The sequence below is a fragment of the Jatropha curcas genome, chromosome 3 (assembly GCF_041381405.1).
Source record: "Jatropha curcas cultivar XTBG-Jc1 chromosome 3, XTBG_Jcur_1.0, whole genome shotgun sequence".
In the NCBI taxonomy this organism is placed as follows: Eukaryota; Viridiplantae; Streptophyta; class Magnoliopsida; order Malpighiales; family Euphorbiaceae; genus Jatropha; species Jatropha curcas.
Genome location: NC_143153.1, coordinates 31,122,721 through 31,143,849, shown reverse-complemented (window position 1 = coordinate 31,143,849; position 21,129 = coordinate 31,122,721). Strand labels below are relative to the sequence as shown.

The window sequence follows — 21,129 nt, the reverse complement described above, 5'->3', positions numbered from 1 at the left end:
CTATGGTTCAAATTAAGAATCATAGCGAAAAAAAAGCCAAAAAATTCAAAGCAAAAACCTGCCTTCATATTCAAAAAGATTGCAAGTGTAAAAATCAATCAAATTTTGTGCAAGAGGAAAGAACTCTTCTTTAAGTATTGGAGAGATGTGCTCCAAGAGAACATTGGAGAGAAGTGCTCCAAAAGAACATTGGAGAGATGTGCTCCAAAATAAAAGAAAGTGATGAGAAGTGCATCAATATTTGAAGAGAAGTGCTTCAAAAAAAAATTGCTACTTTGATGAGAAGTGCATCAATATTTGGTGAGAAGTGCATCAAAATGATGAGTTGGAGAGAAGTGCTTCAACAAAGTTAATTGAAGAGAAGTGCTTCAAATGCTAGATTAAAAATTTTAATTGTTAATTATGTAATAAAAATATTATGTTTGAATTAAGAGAGAATGTTAGGATTAATTCAAAATAATATTATGAAAAATCTGTTGAGATTTCAATTTTATTTAGTGCAGATATTCTGCATAGAATTTGATATTTTTGTTATTAGGATTGAAGATTTTTAGGAGTATTTTTAGATCAATATAAATAGGCACATTCTTTTATTAATTCAATGAAGTGCAAAACATGAAGTGCAAAACAAGAAGTGCAAAACAAGAAGCGCTAAACATGTTAATCATCACGTGTATTTCCATTTTCCTTCAAAATTTCAACACCTTCCACTTTTTAACCCAGAAAATATTATTCTTTTTCATTCAACAAAGAGATCGAATAGTTTTATATTCGAAATGAGTGAAAGGGAGTGTCTAAGTTCAATCATCACAAAAACAAAAAGAATGAGTGAAAGATTTCCATTTCCCAAACTACTCAAACCCATAAATTGTTTCCCCTATATTGATTTGATTCCTAAATTGTAGTTTTGCAAGATCCAGCTTGAAATTTTTTTTTTCTTTTTTCCTGCTGAAGAGGAAAATGGCAGCTTCAACGATCTCATCAGCAGCTCTAGGAGCTGGATTGGAGATAGTTTTTGGAAATTTTATTAGAATTATTTTAGAGGTACGAAGAGGCAATGCTCTGTTTAGAAAAACATTGGAAGATCTTGAACGATTGCTGCAGTCGTTTTTGCCCAATATCAGAAAAATCGATTCATTCAATAGAGAGTTTGATCGAACGGCAGAAATTGATGGGTTAAAAGATTTGATCAAGAAAGGTGAAGCTTTAGTAATTAAATGTTCAAAAATCCACAAGTATGATTATGTCAGGAAGCCTTTTTATATCAAGAAATTAACGAAGTTGGAGGAGTCTATTCGTAGGTATGTTAATACCACTTTACAATTACATCAATCTTCAGATATAAAGGAGGGTCTGTTTGAAGTAAAGTTACTTAGTACAAAGATCAGCAGTTTAAGTATTGGAGCATATAGTGGTGGGAATGTTGGTGGTATATCCGGTAAGAGTGGTTTTGTAGGTGTGTGTTCACCTCCTGGGCTTAAGATTAAGCCAGTTGGGTTAGAGATTCCACTGAAAGATTTGAAAGAAAAGCTGCTTAAAGATGATGACATCCCACAAGATGATGACATCCCACAACTGCAAGTGATTGTTGTATCTGCTCCTGGAGGATGTGGGAAGTCCACATTGGCTAAGGCGCTATGTCATGATTCCGATGTTAATGGTACCTATTTATTCCTTATTTTTGTTGATTTTACCTTTTTCTTTCCCTTTCTTTTTGTCAGTTAATTTGGTTTTGAACTTTTGATTGGGGTTCAAACTTGCAACCTCTCAACCTTGAGACGACATTAATACAACTGAACCGAAGCTCATTGGTATTCGTTTTTTTTTTTTTTTAGTTGTGATGGGTGCATTAGTTTGTAGTTTTGATCTTGTGAGAATTATTTGTTAATCATCCGTGGTATTAATGGTTGCTGCAGTCATTAGTTGATATATTCTGATGCTATCTTTATTGAACTTTAGAACATTTATGTTTTGTTAAATAAATCAGTCATTGCTCATTAGGGTTAGAGGGAAAGGTGGTGATTCTATTAGATTGAAATACAAGCAGAAATACTGTTTATATCACTGCAAGAATTGCCTGTTTTGCAACGATTGAGATAATAATTAAGCAAATTTAAGGTTTTCTATACAAAGTGTTCAGCCTCTATGGCTGTCAGATAATGTTTTAGGCTCAATTGACCATTCATTTGTTGGAAATTCTTGGAAGAGTGATGAGGGAAATGTAACCTACGGTTTTGTGTCCTTCGAGATTAGGATTTGGGTGTTCGCCTATAGTCTTTCTTGCATTATATTTTCTTTACGTGAAATGCTATATATAGAATTCCAAAACATTCAATATTTTTATATGGGATTATGCCAATGAACAGACAAATACAAGAGCAATATCTTCTTTGTGGTCGTCTCAAAATCACCCAACCTGATGGTTATTGTACAAAGGCTATTCCATCATCTGAATCAGATGGAGCCTGATTTTTTAAGTGAGGAAGATGCTCTTAACCAATTGGAAAATTTGCTCAGGTCCATAGGACCAGATCCTATACTGTTGGTCCTTGATGATGTTTGGTCTGGAGCAGAACCGCTTGTTGAGAAGCTGACATTCCCAATACCAGGTTACAAGATTTTGGTGACATCAAGATTCGAATTTCCACGGTTCGGTTCTAGTTATAAATTGCGAACATTAAGTGATGCAGATGCCATAACTCTTTTTCATGACCTAGCATTCCTCTCAGATGGGAACTCATACAGACCAAATGAAGATGTAATTAATAAGGTGCTTCACTAGCTTTGTGGCTGTGGATTACTTATTTCAATTTCATTTTTCACTTTTTATGTGAAGCATCACAAAATCAAGTGTGTAAGACAAGGAGAATTATTAACTTCTTTCCGAAGGAACAGTGACTGCTAGTTATATAACTTTTTATATATATATATATATATATATATATATATATATATATATATATATATATATAACTGGCTATTATTGCTCTTACAAAGTAGAAAGAGCAAATAATTTTTACTCTTGGCATTGAATAACAGATAGTGGAAGTGTGTAAGGGATTCCCACTGGCCATTTCGGTGGTTGGAAAATCATTATGTGGAAAGTCTTCTGCTGAATGGAGCAAGAGAATTAAGGAATGTTCTAGAGCTGCTTCTGTGATTGCTAACTTCGAGGTTGAGCTGCTTAATTGTCTTCAAACCAGTGTTGATGCCTTGAATGATAATGCTGCAGCGAAGGAGTGTTACAAGGATCTAGGTTCCTTTCCTGAAGATCAAAAGATTCCTGCTTCTACACTTGTTGATATGTGGGTCGAAAGGCATAACCTTGATGAAGATGACGCCATTGCTAATGTCTATGAACTCTCTAACCGAAATCTACTTGAACTTGTACTTACAAGGTATGCTAGCCAGCAATGTTAGTTGTTCATGATAGTTTTTTATGCCCAAAAGAAGTTCGAATTTGTCCCACAGCCAAGTAGCGGAGCCAGGGGGAGTAAAAGAAAAAAATTTTAAAAATTAAGCGGGGCCCAAACAAAAAATATTTTGGAGCTAGGGTGCAGGGCCACCCCTGCCTCTGCCTCTGCATGGCTTCATCATCTTCCAATGTTGACAACCTTAAATATACTATTTTCCTCTGATGGATTTTTTGATCAAATTAAACGATTATGATATGCATGGCAGCAACTATTTTGATAAGCAATGAGTTTGTTTCTAAGCATTCAATTTCTGTCATTTGCCAGGAAAGATGCATGTGAAGATTACGTCTTTCTTAATGTAAAGCAGCATGATATACTAAGAGAGCTGGCTATCATACAAAGTAACACCGGAAGCTTTGAGCAAAGAAAGAGGCTATTTATAGACATAACTGGAAATAAATTTCCTGAGTGGTGGGTGGCACAAAGGCACCTATTTATCAGGGCCAAGCTCTTATCTATCTGCACAGGTTAATAATTTCCGTACCTATTTCCTAATCATATAGAGTCAAACACACACACACACACAAATCGGAAGTACACATTTTTAATTTTGTTCTCCACACCTTCATTCGGTAACCTTGCTTGCAGATGAAATGTTCTCATCAAGTTGGTACAGCATGGAAGCTCCTGAAGTTGAGGTTTTAGTTCTACATTTGCAGACAAAGAACTACACCTTGCCATTGTTCATGGGAGGAATGGATAAGCTGAAGGTTCTAATAGTTGCAAATTATGGTTTCTTTCCTGCTGTAATGAGCAATTTCCAGCTTGTTGGTTCTTTACTCAATCTAAAGAGAATCAGATTGGAAAAGGTTTCACTTCCATCATTTTTCTTGAGTTCGGTGCAGTTGGAGAAGCTAGAAAAGATATCATTAGTTATGTGTAACATTGGTCAAGCTTTCAGTAATTCCACCATCTGTATGCCTAATGTAGTGGAGATTAGCATTGATTACTGCAGTGACGTGGAGGAATTACCTGATGGATTCTGCAATCTGGTACGACTGAAAAAGCTCAGCATCACCAATTGCCATAAACTGTTAGCACTGCCAGAAGAAATTGGTAACTTGGTGAATTTGGAGGTGCTAAGACTTAATTCCTGCATCGATTTGTTAGAGTTGCCAGAAACAATTGGAGGGCTTCATAATTTAAGAATTCTTGACATATCTGAATGTTTGAGCCTAAAAAAATTACCAGAACAGATTGGTGATTTGAATAATTTAAGAAAGCTCCACATGATTGATTGCTCAAGGTGTGAATTGCCATGGTCTGTTGCGGACCTTGTTGACCTAGAGGAGGTGACAGGTGATGAAGAAACAACAAATTCATGGAAAGACTGGGAAACTTTCCTTCCAAATCTGAAAATAAAGGTGCATAAAGATATCAACATAGATTGGCTTCCTAATTTTTGTTGATTCTCCGGTCTTTCCTCAGGCAAAAACAAGTGCTATTTGTAGCTTCTTTTCTTTTTTTACTGTTAGCAACAGCAAGTTCCCTGGAAAGGGAAAGAATGTCTTTGGGTAAGTACCCAATTCATTTTCTTGTGACAATTTGAAGGATCAAGAGCAACTTGCTTGTAACTTGCTAGAAATCTAAAGCTAACGTCTGGCTGGACTCTAATAGGGATTAACAGTGTATAAGTCTAGCCTTAGAAGCAAATTAGAATAAATTTACTAGTGTTTATCATTTATGCCAATGCTAAGATATTGACATTGACTGTTGTCAAAGTAAGTTCATAATTGACTGGATTTTGGATTATAATGTAATCAAATATGTTTTACATTATGGATTATCAAACAATCAATTTGCTCATTGACTCTGTTGTCAGTACATGCAGACCACTGACAAATTTACACTATGAACCACTGATGGCCTAATTTTTTTCCAAGAATCGTTCTCACCATATTCTTTTGGAAAGGCTCAATTTGAGCTGAATTTTGAAGCAATCTGTAATTTATCTAAAATTTAATTTTTTTATATTATTTAGATCCTAAATTTACACAAAAAGAATAAAAAGTTTAATTTTTAGCAAAAACAAAAAAATAAAATAATATTTTTATTTAGTAAAATTATTTTAATTTTTAAACAAAAAATTGTTTCCAATTTAGTTAAATAAAAGAATACTTTTAACTAATAAAGAAATCACTTAAAAATTTTAAAATTACCAAATGAAAAATTATTTAAAAATATAACATATAGTTATAAAAAATTACCAAATTGTATCTTGTATTTGGTTTAAAAATTATAGAATTAGAAAATGTTTGTTACATTGAATATTTGATTTAAGATATTGTCACGATCCGTTTCCATGGGCCGGACCGGCACTAGGGCCTAGATAAGTTTAAGGCTCCCGAGGCCCGTAGTAAGCCTGAATCACTAAAATCTATTATCTCAATATATATTTCAAACATTCAGCCTATATTAATATGAAAAATACACCTCAAAATTTTATTATATCTCGGCCCAATTTATCATCTTCAATATTTCACAGTTCGAGCCTCATTTACAATACAACACATTTTTAATATGGGCTAACAGAATTACTTCATCTATATTACTACACGACTAGATGTATGTAAATTCTACAACTGCGGAGTCACTAACTGTTTGTTATACATAGCTTCTTATACATATAATTACATAGCAAAACAATTATGGGACTAGGAAAACTTCTTAATAACCTTGCGGCGAAGAAACATAGCTTAACTCGAATTAAAGAGAAACTTACTTCCTGAAAATTTAAACAAGACATGTGAGTTTTCTAAGGAGTAATAATTATTGCACAACACACGCAGTCACACAAATGTGTACACATATTAATCTAGTCATCCGACTAGTTATATGCTCACGCAGTCAGTCACACAAATGGCATATCATCAGCACTCACAATCATAAACATCTTCATATAATCACATCACGTGGAAATTAGTCAGTGGCGCCACCTGAAACCCCAACGAGCCGTCCTCACACATGGCTCGCCCTCTCATACATGTGCACCAGGGAGCCGATCCCCCATACGGCCAACTGGTCTAATCCTCACTGACCAGTCCTCTCATTGTCTTTCCATTCTCTCTTTTCTTTTCCATACCAACAGGAGGCAACCCGGTGGTCTCCATCCAATCTAGATCATCAAGTGCTCACAACAGGAGGTCACCCTGCGGGCTACAATCAAATCTAGATTATCAGGTGCGCAACAACATGAAGCCATCCTGTGGTTTTCCACATAATCCATATCATCAGGTGCACACGGGGGCGCCGATCTCCCATTTTTCCGGCCGACGGTCAAATATCATATCATATTCAGGATCCATATCACAGACCGTCCTCACAAACTCACGGTGGTCTACTTCATCCCAATTCCACACAAACAAAGCATAGCATTATCACAACACAATTAATCAAACATTGAAATCAAATGTAGACACATTAATCAATTGCACGTCGTAATGCGAGGCACAATTTGACATCCGTTCTCAAATGCAAATAAATGAATAAATAAATAAATAAATAATATTAACAATAAACAACAACAATAAAATAAATAACAATAATAAACAACAATAATGAAAATAAATAAATAATTGAATAATTAAATGAATAATCATGATAATAATAAAATAATCAGAGCACTTTTATTTATTAAATATCAAGTTATAGAATTAATCTAAATAAACTTATTAATTATGTGTAGCCTAGGTTCTGCTGAAATTTCGGCAACATTTCCCCTAAAAATTGGACTATCTACCTGCTCAAATATCATAATAACATTATATATTTATCAATCAATGCACACAGCCCATCCGTCGGGCAATCAATCAATTTAATTTCCATCCTCCTTCAATAGCAACATCATAGCTAACAAACCATTTAAATTGTCTACCCATTATACATTACTTGTTTATACATATATATGAGCGTCCTTCTATTGCAACACAAAAAAAACACTCAAATGATTGATGCCAACTTGCAGAATTCAAAGTTTTTTTTTTGTTAGAATCATGGATTAAACATTAACTAACTATTCCTATCAAAAATCAACTGTACAACTGCAATGTACTATACTAGACTACAACTCACCAAAAAAATAAATTGAAATAATTGCTGCCAAATCCAAAAGTTTAGGCTTCATGGTTAAATTTTCATATTTTACTCACTAGCTAACTCACTACCCTACAAGAACTTAATTTACAACTTCAAATACCCATCCCAAACATTATAATTCAAAGAACCAACTAATTAATTGCTGCTAGCTCAAGGAATTCAAAATTCTCTATTTAATACCCAAAATATATCCACCATTCTTTAATCATTACTAAAATTCTAGATTAGGCATTACGAACCAATGTTTCCATTAAATTGCAATTTAGTAATCTCATCTCTCAAGTAATCCAATACACAGCTTAAACATATATACCAACCCCAACAAGTATAAGAACATCAAGGAAAATATATATCCATTTCATGTTAACCTATTAAAAGAACACAACATATTCAAGATGGTTGCTGCCCGCCAAAAGAATATATGTTCCTTAACTCCTAAACTTATGTATATATATATATATATATATATATACATAAGTTCAACTCATTCCCATCATAAATTAAAATCCCAATCACATAATCCATATCAAAAAGAGTTCAAGGCAAAGAGACTAAAATGGCTACTGCCATTCCAAATTCCTCAACTTCTTCCACCTAAACCTGCAGTAAATTTATTAGTTGATTTATAGGCATGTTGAATTGCGATTCACAATCAAATTTTTAAGAGTAATGCTAACAGTAACTAACCAAGGGTTAATTCCTAACATTCCAATAATACTACAAATCATAATCTCAAATGAAAAATTCAAGAAACAAACCCAAAAGGATTGAATTATGGCTCACCTAGTCCAGAAATATGACAGAAAAATTGAATATGCTTATTAAAAGTGATCGAAAACGAACCTTAAAATCAAAACCCACTGCTGTCGGCGATAGCTTAACCGAAAATGTGTGGGAAGGTGGCCGGAGGCATGCTGGAAGCGAGAAGAGAGCGTAGTCCGGTCGGTCCTTGGCTGGGCGCGCCGGAAAATCGAGGAGGAGCGCAGGTAACGCGACTGTACCTATTGCGAGTCGCGATCACAGCTCTTGGGTTTGCTGCGCCAACCGGAACGGAGGGAGAGAGGGAAGGAGATGTCGCCGTTGAGACAGCCTGGCGTCGCCGGAGAGCCGAAGAGGAGATTGTGACGCAGTCCCTATCGAGGCAAGATCGCAGCTCTTCCTGCGACTTTTGCTCTCACTGGAATGGAACGGAGAGAGGGAAGGAGACGCCGGAGCTGATGCGGCGAGTAGGCGCGGCACGAGTCTCTGGTCGTCGGAAAAAAAAACGAGAGGAGGAGAGGGGGAGGGTGAGGTCGGCGGTGGAACGAAGAAGGGGAAGAAAAGAAAAAGAAAAGAAAGGAAAAAAAAATCTGGGCTTCTAGACCATTCCGGTTCGATTCGAACCGGTTTGATCTTATTTGATAATTTGGCTCGATTTTTGCTTGATTCTCGGATTTTTCACTGGTTCTCAAGTTATTCGTGTGGTTTTTGAAAAAAATCAATTTGATTTTCGGGTCCGGTTCGATTTATTTGATTATTTTAATTAGGTTCCGTAACATTTTCTCCATTAACTCAATAAAAAATATAAATATATAAATATATAAATAGTAATGATATTTGATTTTTTGGGTAATTAATATATATATATTCATAATAAATTGATTGCTGGAGTTTCATATTATTTCTCAAAAATTTTAACTATTTTCAAAGCAAAAATTCCGACATTATATTTGGGCTTGGACCCAACTCGCAAAATTTTGAGCTCAAATTACAATTATTTGGTGTTTACAGCCCATATAGTCGAAAATCGAGATTTTTGATTTAATAAAAAAATTAGAAAGTTTCGAAAATAAAAATTCAGGGTATTTCAGATATATTTATTATTCTTTTTTCAATTATATTTGATTTAAATTAATTTTTTTAGCTTTTTATTCTTTAATCAATCATTGTGAGTTTGTTAAAGAATTAATGGAATATTTTGAATTTTTGTACTCGGGAAAAAGTAATTTGTCTCGTATGTATGAGGTCTGCAAAGGATTTTATCGGGCTGACCAGCGAAATAAACCCCTTACAGCTTAATTCATGGAATTTAAGAAGATTTACGAGGAACTTAATGTTTTATTGCCTTTTAGTCCCAATGTTAAGGTTCAATAGACGCACCGAGAACAAATGGCTGTGATGAGTTTTCTTGCTGGTCTTGCACCGACAACAAATGGCTGTGATGAGTTTTCTTGCCGGTCTTGCTCCAGTTTTTGAAACTGCCAAATCACAAGTTCTTTCAGACAATGATGTTACCTCTCTTCAAGAGACTTTTGCTAGATTACTACGTACTGAAGGTTCTCATTCGCCTTCCCCTTCTGATAATAGTGCACTTGTGAGTCGTAATCAGGTAGCTAGACAGTCACACCTTCCTTTGACTCAAAAATAGCTGTGGTGGAAAAAACTCGAAAATAAGTGAGATGACCAATCAGACCGAGAAGAGTATCATATTTGTTGATATTACTTAAATAACATTTATATTATAGAAAAGTTTGTTGGTTTCTTAATGACTCAACACATAGACATATTTCTTCTTCTCATTATCCAATAGACATTGACAAGCATATATCCTTATTTGCAGGATATGATTTGGTGTGCCTGAAAAAGAACCAAGAAAACAATACAATAATGAAAAGGATGAGGACGAAGGTTGGAAATTATTAAGAAAACAGAGATTGAAGAGAATACAATGATTCTCTCTATCCAAGAAAAGAAAGAGAGTAATTACTTCCTTTTGCCTGGAATATGTTCTGTACTTCCCTCTCTTTCTCTCCATTGCTTTTTCTTTCAATTAATTTATGCTATATTCAACTAATTAATCTATTACATTAACTTTCTTAACAAAACACGACAACATTAGAAAATAATCCAAAACATAAAATACCTGATGTGGATATGCAATCTCCAGTAATGCTTATGCTATTCCTAACACTGTTTGTATCACCTGTTATCATGGTTTCTCTTATAAGACTAAGCAAATTTTACTAGATAGATACATAGAGAGAGAGCACATTGAAAAAACAAGTGTACTCTAAACATATAGGAGGAGAATTTGTGATTACTGATAGATATACACAAGCTGTATATTTATGTGTAAATAAGATAGGTTACAGAACATAAATGGAATACACAAAATAAATTCTATCCTATATATTCAGCCTCTTGAGAAGATCAATGCAATTTTATATCCTATTCTTCTTGATTAGTCTTCAATATTCTCCTCTCATTCTCATTTGTTTTTTCTATCCTCTCCATCATTGAGTGGTGCAAGCTTTTTATGAGTGCTTTGCACCTTGTGGACAGAAAAATCTTTGATCTTCTTGGTTATATTTAAGGACTCAATTTCTTTGCAAGCTTCTTTTACCTTTCTATCATCAATATCTTTGACATTTTGTAGGCCTAGAGATACATGCGCTGGTATAGGAATTGCAGAAGGATCACCCGTCTTCTTAATTGGACTTGAGGGCTCAATCTTTTTATGGGTGTGTTTCACCTCCTCCTCATAAATATCTTTACCGTTCAACAAATCTGGAGGCACGATCGACCTTCTTTCGATTATCTTTCAAATCTTCACGAATATCTGTAATCATAGATGAATTGAGAGGAGCAATCCTAGTTTTATTCTTGGTTGGCTTCGAGGGTTAAAATTTTTCACTAGCGCCTTTCACGTCCTCATGAATACCTTCGGCCATCAATGGCTGAAGATCAGGCATGAACAGTTCCATTGTCGTGTTGTCTGTGTGTTTTTTCTTGGTTGAGTCTGGGGGCTCCAACTTTGAACTAGTGTCTTTCACCCCTTCATGAAAATCATTTACCTTTGTGGTCTCAAGAGGCACACGAGTATCTTTCACCTCCTTAGAACTATCACTGTCTTCTTGTTTTCTTAATATTGACTTGTCTGCAGAAACAGGCTGTGAGTTCCCTTCATCCAAAGAAGATGGAATTTTATCTTTCATTGCCTTGTCATGAAGGTCTTTAAGCATGACCTTCATGTCTTTCACATCTTCATGAATCTCTTTCACCTCTCTGTACGTCTCCATCATAACAATATCATAAAATCTCTTAAGCGAATTATCCAACTCAGTAAGCTCTTTCATGTAACGAGGCTTTGTGAAGCAACTGCAACAATTTGTTTCTGATGAGCACTTAAGAAGAAGCTCCTCCCCTTCCTTTATTTGCTTCCAAACTGTCTGTATTTCCTGATTTCCCCGAGCTGGCATTTTGTTTAGCTCTTCAATTCTTTTACTACTTGGATTTATTGACCTTATCCTTGACTCTATGCTCTGCAACATTGAATCATACATATCTGATCTCCCCTTTACTTCCACCACAGCTTTTAACAACTTCCCTAATACCATTTCCACAGCAACATCAATAAGAATCAACATCGCTAATCTTCAATTTCAGTTCTCAGCTCTGAAAATTTCACTACATTGATCTGCAACTATATAAATAGATTCCTTCATTTTGTTCATAACTTAAACAAGGGAAAGCATTAATTTAACTATTTTGGCTTCTAAAGTTGATGAACCAATACACCATGTTCTTTTCTTGTTAGACACCCAAGAATTAAAGTAAGCCAATATCCTAGTTAATTTCTACACTATATTTTTGTAAACTTAACAAGAAGCGGATGGGAGAAACGAACAAGGATGTTCTCTTAATGCATCTTAAACGCATTTATGGACTAAGTCAATAAAAATAAAAACATTTAAAAAATTATTTTTATTTTATCCTTTTATTTATAATATATATTCAGAAATACTTTTATTTAAATAAAAATTTTTATTTTTATTGATGTGATTCATATGTGATCCGTGGGCTCAATGCATAATTTTACTCTTGCTTTCGTTTTTTATTCCTTCCCCACTCCTGAATTTTCAAGAGCCTCTGAAGTTGCCAAAGATTTATTCAGGGGCCTTTTTAAGTTGACAGAAACCAAATGAACAATAGATCCAAACACTAATGTTGATTAAAGAACTTCAGCCTTATGGGCTTTTGGATTTTAACCGCGGCCCAGATCTAAGTGTCAACCATGTTACAATGTGAACGGGCGCACGTACGAATTTCTTTTAAATGAAATCTTATCTTCCACGGAATGACGTAATATTATTGTCATGTAAACAAACGTAATAATGTTTTTACTTTTGAGTAAGCTATTTTCATTTTTCAGACACTAATTATTGAACTTTTACGTAACTAAACTACCAATCAGGCGACCGCCAAAGAAATTGTAGAGATCATTAGACTAAAAGAAACTAATTCTATGGCCCACCATTTTTTTTTTTTTTTAAGTTTTTGTTCAGTGTTCATAAAAGCTATCCAGGAGGACGACGACTTTGTTTGTTAACGGAGTCAACACGACGAAGTCTTTCACCTTTAGCTATTGGTCCATAAGCAAGAACCTTCCTCGTCAATTACTTTTGCTTCCACTTTTTAACCCAGAAAATATTATTCTTTTTCATTCAACAAAGAGATCGAATAGTTTGATACGCGAAATGAGTGAAAGAGAGTGTCTAAGTTCAATCATCACAAAAACAAAAAGATTGAGCAAAAGATTTCCATTTCCCAAACTAGTCAAACCCATAAATTGTTTCCCCTATATTGATTTGATTCCTAAATTGTAGTTTTGCAAGATCCAGCTTGAAATTTTTTTTTTTTTTTCCTTTTTCCTGCTGAAGAGAAAAATGGCAGCTCCAATGATCTCATCAGCAGCTCTAGGAGCTGGATTGGAGTTAGTTTTTGGAAATTTTATTAGAATTATTTTAGAGGTACGAAGAGGCAATGCTCTGTTTAGAAAAACATTGGAAGATCTTGAAGATTTGCTGCAGTCGTTTTTGCCCAGTATCAGAAGAATGGATTCATTAAATAGAGAGTTTGATCGACCGGAAGAAATTGATGGGTTAAAAGATTTGATCAAGAAGGGTGAAGCTTTAGTAATTAAATGTTCAAAAATCCACAAGAATGATTATGTCAGGAAGCCTTTTTATATCAAGAAATTAACGAAGTTGGAGGAGTCTATTCGTAGGTATGTTATTACCACTTTACAATTATATCAATCTTCAAATATAAAGGAGGGTCTGTATGAAGTAAAGTTAATTAGTACAAAGATCAGCAGTTTAAGTATTGGAGCATATAGTGGTGGGAATGTTGGCGGTATGTCTGGTAAGAGTGGTTTTGTAGGTGTGTGTTCACCTCCTGGGCTTAAGATTAAGCCAGTTGGGTTAGAGATTCCACTGAAAGATTTGAAAGAAAAGCTGCTTAAAGATGATGACATGCCACAACTGCAAGTGATTGTTGTATCTGCTCCTGGAGGATGTGGGAAGTCCACATTGGCTAAGGCGCTATGTCATGATTCCGATGTTTATGGTACCTATTTATTCCTTATTTTGGTTGATTTTACCTTTTTCTTTCCCTTTCTTTTTGTCAGTTCAATTGGTTTTGAACTTTTGATTGGGGTTCAATCTTGCAACCTCTCAACCTTGAGACGACATTAATATAACTGAACCGAAGCTCATTGGTATTCGTTTTTTTTTTTTTTTTTTTTTTTTAGTTGTGATGGGTGCATTAGTTTGTAGTTTTGATCTTGTGAGAATTATTTGTTAATCATCCGTGGTATTAATGGTTGCTGCAGTCATGAGTTGATCTATTCTGATGCTATCTTTATTGAACTTTAGAACATTTATGTTTTGTTAGATAAATCAGTCATTGCTCATTAGGGTTAGAGGGAAAGGTGGTGATTCTATTAGATTAAAATACAAGCAGAAATACTGTTTATATCACTGCAAGAATCGCCTGATTTCCAACGATTGAGATAATAATTAAGCAAATTTAAGGTTTTCTATACAAAGTGTTCAACCTCTATGGCTGTCAGATAATGTTTTAGGCTCAATTGACCATTTATTACTTGGAAATTCTCAGAAGACTGATGAGGGAAATGTAACCTATGGTTTTGTGTCCTTGGAGATTAGGATTTGGGTGTTCGCCTATAGTCTTTCTTGCATTATATTTTCTTTATGTGAAATGCTATATATAGAATTCCAAAAAATTCAATATTCTTATATGGGATTATGCCAATGAACAGACAAATACAAGAGCAATATCTTCTTTGTAGTCGTCTCAAAATCACCCAACCTGATGGTTATTGTACAAGGGCTATTCCAGCATCTGAATCAGATGGAGCCTGATTTTTTAAGTGAGAAAGATGCTCTTAACCAATTGGAAAATTTGCTGAGGTCCATAGGACCAGATCCTATACTGTTGGTCCTTGATGATGTTTGGTCTGGAGCAGAACCGCTTGTTGAGAAGCTGACATTCCCAATACCAGGTTACAAGATTTTGGTGACATCAAGATTCGAATTTCCACTGTTGGGTTCTAGTTATAAATTGCGAACATTAAGTAATGCAGATGCCATAACTCTTTTTCAGATGGGAACTCATACAGACCAAATGAAGATGTAATTAATAAGGTGCTTCACTAGCTTTGTGGTTGTGGATTACTTATTTCAATTTCATTTTTCACTTCTTATGTGAAGCATCACAAAATCAAGTGTGTAAGACAATCAAATATGTTTTACATTATGGATTATCAAACAATCAATTTGCTCATTGACTCTGTTGTCAGTACATGCAGACCACTGACAAATTTACACTATGAACCACTGATGGCCTAAATTTTTTTCCAGGAATCGTTCTCACCATATTCTTTTGGAAAGGCTCAATTTGAGCTGAATTTTGAAGCAATCTATAATTTAATTTTTTATATAATTTACCTCTTAAATTTACACAAAAAGAATATAAAAGTTTAATTTTTGGCAAAAAAATAAAATAAAATAATATTTTTATTTAGTAAAATTATTTTAATTTTTAAACAAAAAATTGTTTCCAATTTAGTTAAATAAAAGAATACTTTTAACTAATAAAGAAATTACTTAAAAATTTTTAAATTACCCAATAAAAAATTATTTAAAAATATAACATATAGTTATAAAAAATTACCAAATTGTATCTTGTATTTGGTTTAAAAATTATAGAATGAGAAAATATGTGTTGCATTGAATATTTGATTTAAGATATATTTATTATTCTTTATTTAATTATATTTGATTTAAATTAATTTTTTTAGCTTTTTATTCTTTTTGGTGCATATCAAAGGATACATTGTTCAAAAAGTTAAATTTTAAGCAAATAGTATAATACTTCCAAATCCAGGAAGCAAATTTGAGCCTTTTTGTTATTGGTTTGGTAAGACAAACAAAAACTTCAAATCTCTAACAGGAAAGGAAATTGTTGAGTTGAAGCAGGAAAAAGAATTGATTAATTAATCTGATTAACAGGTGAAGCTGATTAATTAATCCTTAGGTGCAGTATTAAGACAGACCTATTAAGTGCAAAACTGAGGCAGGGAGAAAAACTAGTTGTAAAATATATATTAATTTATAATCACCTGTTACATAGAGCATACAGACTTAAAGGATTTAAGCCAAACAGCATCAAAAAGGAAAAGATAAAAGGAAAGGAAAAAAAGGCACAGAACCAATACAAAAGTGACTAGTAAATAATAGTTCAATGGGATGGCAATGGGTGCATATCCCTAAGTTCGAGAATTTGTACCAGTTACCAACCTCTGTAAAGCAGAAAGATGAAATCCCTCCACACAGAACAGAACAGAAAATGCATATTGTGAACATGACAGAACCAAAGCACATATTTTACTTTCCTAAGCTGTTGCTATGCTAACCTAATGCATTCTAAAATACATTCTTTCTGGCTAGATCTTGATATGTCCATATGCTCAAAGAAACACCTCATCTTGACATGCTGTGATTAGAGTGCATAAACTATCTCACCACTGCTATCTACATCAAGCTCGGATTCAGAATCAAAGTCCGACATATCATCATCCATGTCAAGGTTGTCATTCATATATCGATCAAGAACATGTGCGCCAGCAGCTGGTATGGTGGCCTCAGAAATTATTTGCATGATGGTGTCAATGCTCTGCATTGGTTGATCAGGCTCTTCAAACTGATTCCCCATTGTGTTTTCATCCATTAGGTCCATAGGAAGATTCTTCACAAACCAGTCATGGTTCTTGATTTGTGGAATGGTAATCCTCTGTCGCATGCAAAAACACAAAAGCAAAAGCTTATACAAATGGCCACCCTAACAGAAATAGTTAACATAATAAATAAGGCTTTATTTACATCTATTACATATCTGGGATTAAGGCCTCATTTCGATATTGCTGTGGCTACTTGAAGTAGCTGATTTTGGGGCCAAAGTTGGTTCCTAATCAGTTTGGCAACTTAAAATTGATTTTCCAAATCTGCTTAAAAAATTTTGCACAAGGTTCATATATGACGATTTAATTTCAGTTTCACCCAAATGTTTTTGTTTCCATCACAGTGCATGGCGACAGAATAAACTAATGCAAGAAATAGCTAATTAGTAGTAAGAGATGCATTTTCACTTCACTATAATATTTTTCTTCTCATGCTGTTCTTAATCACACACCAAAGAAATATATTTATACAACAAAATGAAGATGCCTAATAAAAGAAACTACTCACTGCTGCAGGATCAAAAACAAAAATTCGAGAAATCAGGTCACAACACTCAGGAGATATCCGAACCATGTCAGGAATGGAATACTGGACATTCAGAATTCTCTGCAAGCATCCAACAAGAAAGTTGTCTTGCATTAAAAAAAAGTTGCATAAGAAGGTAGCAAGTAACAAGAGGATCTAGGAGTATACCTGTATTGTCTTCCTGAAGTCCTTTGGCTCATCAGGATCCTCAAAAGGATATGCTCCAACCAGCATCACATACAATGTTACCCCACATGACCACACGTCTGCAATCTGGCATTGCAGATGTAACTTGTTATAAGACAGTCAAATTCTAAAGAACTTACGTAATGAGAAGCGAGCATGTTCATAAGTCATCTAAAATTACAAATAAGCCATAAACTAAGAAGACAGAGAAACAGGAAACAAATGCCAACTTCTTGGCATAGTGACACATGTAACATCTTGGACCAGCACTGCATCTAACATGGACAGGTTGCCAACAGGAAAGCAAGCCAACTTCTTTTTATGAATATGGCCATGCTAGAATCATCAGATAGGCTGCAATTCACACAAATTAAACCCTCCTTCCTGTGGTGTTGATTATGGGCATTTATATCCTCAAATCATGTTTTGGTATTTGGTTTTGGAGAATCTTTTTCAATCAGGAATGTCGACCACAAAGGAGAAATGCACTATTTATAAACAAAAAGTGTGAACATAATATCAACCACAATGCTCGCATACACACAACTAGAACCGAAAGCAATATGCACAAACAAAAGAAATTTCAATTAAAAATTCATTAGAAGATAAAAGACTATGAGAGATATAGACCTCTGGCTCATTGTATTCCCAATTTTCCACTCAACATGACTGACTGCCAATCACTTCTAGAACAAAACAACAAAAACAAACAAGTTTGCAATCTAACCTCAAATATATTGCTACATCAAATCAGTTTAATAAAAACGTATAAAAATGCTATCTAAAAACATTTAAAAAAAAAAAAAGAATCTGAACTGCTGAAGATTGCCAAATGTCCTTTAAATGAATAATGAAGTAAAAAGGGTGTTACCTTGCCATCATATTCTTGCCTCAACAACACCTCTGGAGCAATGTAAGCAGGAGTTCCTACAGTTGATTTTGGTTGTGAATGAAGCACCGATGACTGGAAACAACAATAGAGACACACAATGAGGAGAAGAGAAAAAGATTCTAAATATTCCTGAGAAAAAGAGGACGACAAACAGCAAGAAAGAAGAGATGATTAATGGCATTCAATCCCAGTTAGGAACAAAATTGAAGTATCTAATATGCTTTCCCAACAATATAAAAGATCTAGGGAAAAAAAAAAAACTTTGGAACTTCACACTGTCTTATTTATTCAAGCATTCCATTGTAAAATAAAAAGCAAATTCCCTAAACAAAGAACCACAATTCTTAATCATTCTAAATCGATGGTTCATTAAAAAAGAAACACCACAAAGCACCATAGTCTTGAGAGTTGTTGGTGATACCATCCACCACTCTCAACCTTGAAGTCCAAATGTCCATAAATGTAGTAAAATATGTAAGCACATAATCGATGCGGGAAAGAAAAGGGAAAGGGACAGAGAGGAGGAACAGAAGGCTTAAGTTATAGACAATAGATGTGTAGAAGTGACAGATAATAGGTACTTCGGTACCTTGGAGTATCCAAAATCACAAATTTTCAAACGAGGAGCCTGACTACCATCCAGTAAAGTATTCTCCAACTTCAGATCACGGTGACATACTTGCTTCATCAAGAAGGAAACATTAAAAAGCCAAATAAATTACATAAACATGTAGTTTGTACCACAAAACAGCAACAATAATAGTAAAAAGAAAGGAAGGGAAACAACATAAGTCTGATTACCATAGCATGACAATAGCTAACTCCTGAAATGAGTTGCTGAAAAAAGAATCGAGCCTGAACCAGGAAACAAATGTCAAGAAAGCATATAAAAAGCATGAAAAACAGAAAAGCATGGTCAGTATATTGGACTATAAACCTCATCCTCGCTAAATCGTCCAGCATTGCATATTTTCTCAAAAAGCTCTCCTCCAGAGGCATATTCCATCACAATAGCCAGATGGGTAGGAGTTAAGATGACCTGAAGTAAGATTAAGAGCAAGTTAAATCACCATACCTCCTCTAAAAGCGATGCTTGGAAGGCCACAAAGCAAGCTAACCTCTTTAAACCTCACAATATTGGGGTGCCTTAGTGACCTGTGATTAATAATTTCTCTTTGAACATTTCCATCAATCTACAACACAGAACCACACCAAAATGTTGTAAGCAGACAGCAATTTGCATCGTTCCCATTCAAAATTTCACTCAAGAAACACTTACAAGTCAAAGGAATTAAATTAAAAACGACAACCAAAATAGTCATCACTCAAGTCTCCTCCTAATAACTACATTAACACCCCATCCCAAGAGCAAAGAATGATAAGTCATCCAAACCTAATAATCCAATCCCTTATATATATTCAGAAAAGAAGAAAAAGATTGATCTTATACAATTATTACAGCTAATGTTGCTCAGCATGCACAAAGAGCAAGCCATAGACTATTTTACAAGCTTTTTTTTTTTTTTTTTTTTGGTCCTTTTGAAAGAAGTTGCATATATCCACCTATAACCGACATGAATAAGTATACATTTTCGGTCCTTTGAATAAAAATGCATTTTATTAAACCGATCAATTGAACTTTCCACAAAGTTCCAAACATATACATCAGCAAAACAGAAAAAAAAAGGAAAACGGTAAGCAGAAAAAAAACCGTAAATCATCACAATTAAATGCACAAACATTAAATTTAAATATATACTAAATTTGGAAGGCCACAGAGTTCGTGATCAAACCAATCAATAATTTCCATAAATAAGACTACGATAAATTATAAAATCAATCATTATTGCAGAATATATAATCTAATTAAATCCAAAAACTAACCTTGTCACCTCTTTCGATATATTTCACAGCAACAAGCTCCCTGGTCACCTTATCTCTCATCAACCTAGCGACTCCGAAGTTCCCCGACCCGATATCTCGGACGAAATCGTAACGGTCACTGTCGTGCATGATCGGCATATCCATACCGGGACCTACAGTTACCGTCGACCGATTCATTTCACACTTTCCGGTTTTGCCCTTCTGCCAGACTCAATGATCACATTAGATAACTTCAACTCCACGCTCAGCCACAAATCAGACAGTAATAACAATAACAATAATAAAGTACGCCACAGCTTACAGATCGATGACTCGGTTTCCTCGAACTCAGTGAGTTGCAGAGTCAGATAAAGTTGCAGCAGCTAGACAGATATTTCGATCGGCGACTGATTAATATCTCTCATTCTCTGTCCGAGTCTCTGTCACAGTGAAAGAGAGGACTTTTTTTTTATTGGTTTTGAGGACAGGAAATGATAATGCCAAGAAGATATTTACTAAAGCGACGGTGAATGAGACAAAAACAGTATGTTAGTTAGAAGAGAACGACGGCGTTTTCTGGAGTTTTTGCACTATTGGCAGCAAAGTTCTACCGGGTTGGTTCCTGTAATTTGTCGTTGTCCGAGCGCAATTGAACTTTGGCTTTGTTTCTTTACATCTGAATGCCCAAATTGTCCCTGTCGACTTTGGATAAACTTGGTGCGCACGTGAATTGCACCTGGTCATTTCTGCTGCAGTGTGACGAAAGTAATGGCAAATTTAAGACTTCCATAGTTTTCCAAAAATAATTTACCCTGGAATTCGGTTAAACAAGCTGAATCAACAAAATTAAATCGGTTCAATTTGATTTTTACACATAATAAAAGAAATTCTAAAAAGAATTCAATATTTATTTTAAAAAAATTTAGATTTTCTCCATTTACTTCAATTTATTAAACTGTGTTTAACAGATTAAATATTTATTTCTATTCAAAAGTATATGTCTAAATAT

The 21,129-nt window shown here is 34.5% G+C and overlaps 3 protein-coding genes and 1 long non-coding RNA gene across 4 annotated transcripts; 2 read left to right on the top strand and 2 right to left on the bottom strand.

Moving 5' to 3' along the window:
* The first annotated feature begins 650 nt into the window (after positions 1–650).
* LOC149497916 (putative disease resistance protein At5g66900) lies at positions 651–5,282 on the top strand. The gene is made up of 5 exons (XM_089718961.1): positions 651–1,660; positions 2,367–2,770; positions 3,040–3,398; positions 3,741–3,943; positions 4,065–5,282. The coding sequence occupies exons 1-5, from the start codon at positions 961–963 to the stop codon at positions 4,883–4,885; spliced, it is 2,487 nt and encodes an 828-aa protein (XP_089575087.1). The 5' UTR covers positions 651–960; the 3' UTR covers positions 4,886–5,282.
* A 609-nt stretch (positions 5,283–5,891) lies between these two features.
* LOC149497915 (uncharacterized) lies at positions 5,892–8,923 on the bottom strand. The gene is made up of 2 exons (XR_016319988.1): positions 8,415–8,923; positions 5,892–6,201 (listed from the first exon to the last, which is right to left on the bottom strand). It is a non-coding gene; the product is annotated as an uncharacterized LOC149497915 (long non-coding RNA).
* Positions 8,924–12,927: 4,004 nt separating this feature from the next.
* On the top strand, positions 12,928–15,197 carry LOC105639660 (putative disease resistance protein At5g66900). The gene is made up of 2 exons (XM_012223780.4): positions 12,928–13,958; positions 14,674–15,197. The coding sequence occupies exons 1-2, from the start codon at positions 13,277–13,279 to the stop codon at positions 15,048–15,050; spliced, it is 1,059 nt and encodes a 352-aa protein (XP_012079170.4). The 5' UTR covers positions 12,928–13,276; the 3' UTR covers positions 15,051–15,197.
* A 986-nt stretch (positions 15,198–16,183) lies between these two features.
* Positions 16,184–20,491, bottom strand: SNRK2.3 (sucrose nonfermenting 1(SNF1)-related protein kinase 2.3). Its single transcript, XM_089718990.1, has 9 exons — positions 20,142–20,491; positions 19,376–19,450; positions 19,195–19,296; positions 19,059–19,112; positions 18,847–18,939; positions 18,237–18,329; positions 17,348–17,452; positions 17,162–17,260; positions 16,184–16,706 (listed from the first exon to the last, which is right to left on the bottom strand). The coding sequence occupies exons 1-9, from the start codon at positions 20,316–20,318 to the stop codon at positions 16,416–16,418; spliced, it is 1,089 nt and encodes a 362-aa protein (XP_089575116.1). The 5' UTR covers positions 20,319–20,491; the 3' UTR covers positions 16,184–16,415.
* Between the last annotated feature and the right edge of the window lie 638 nt (positions 20,492–21,129).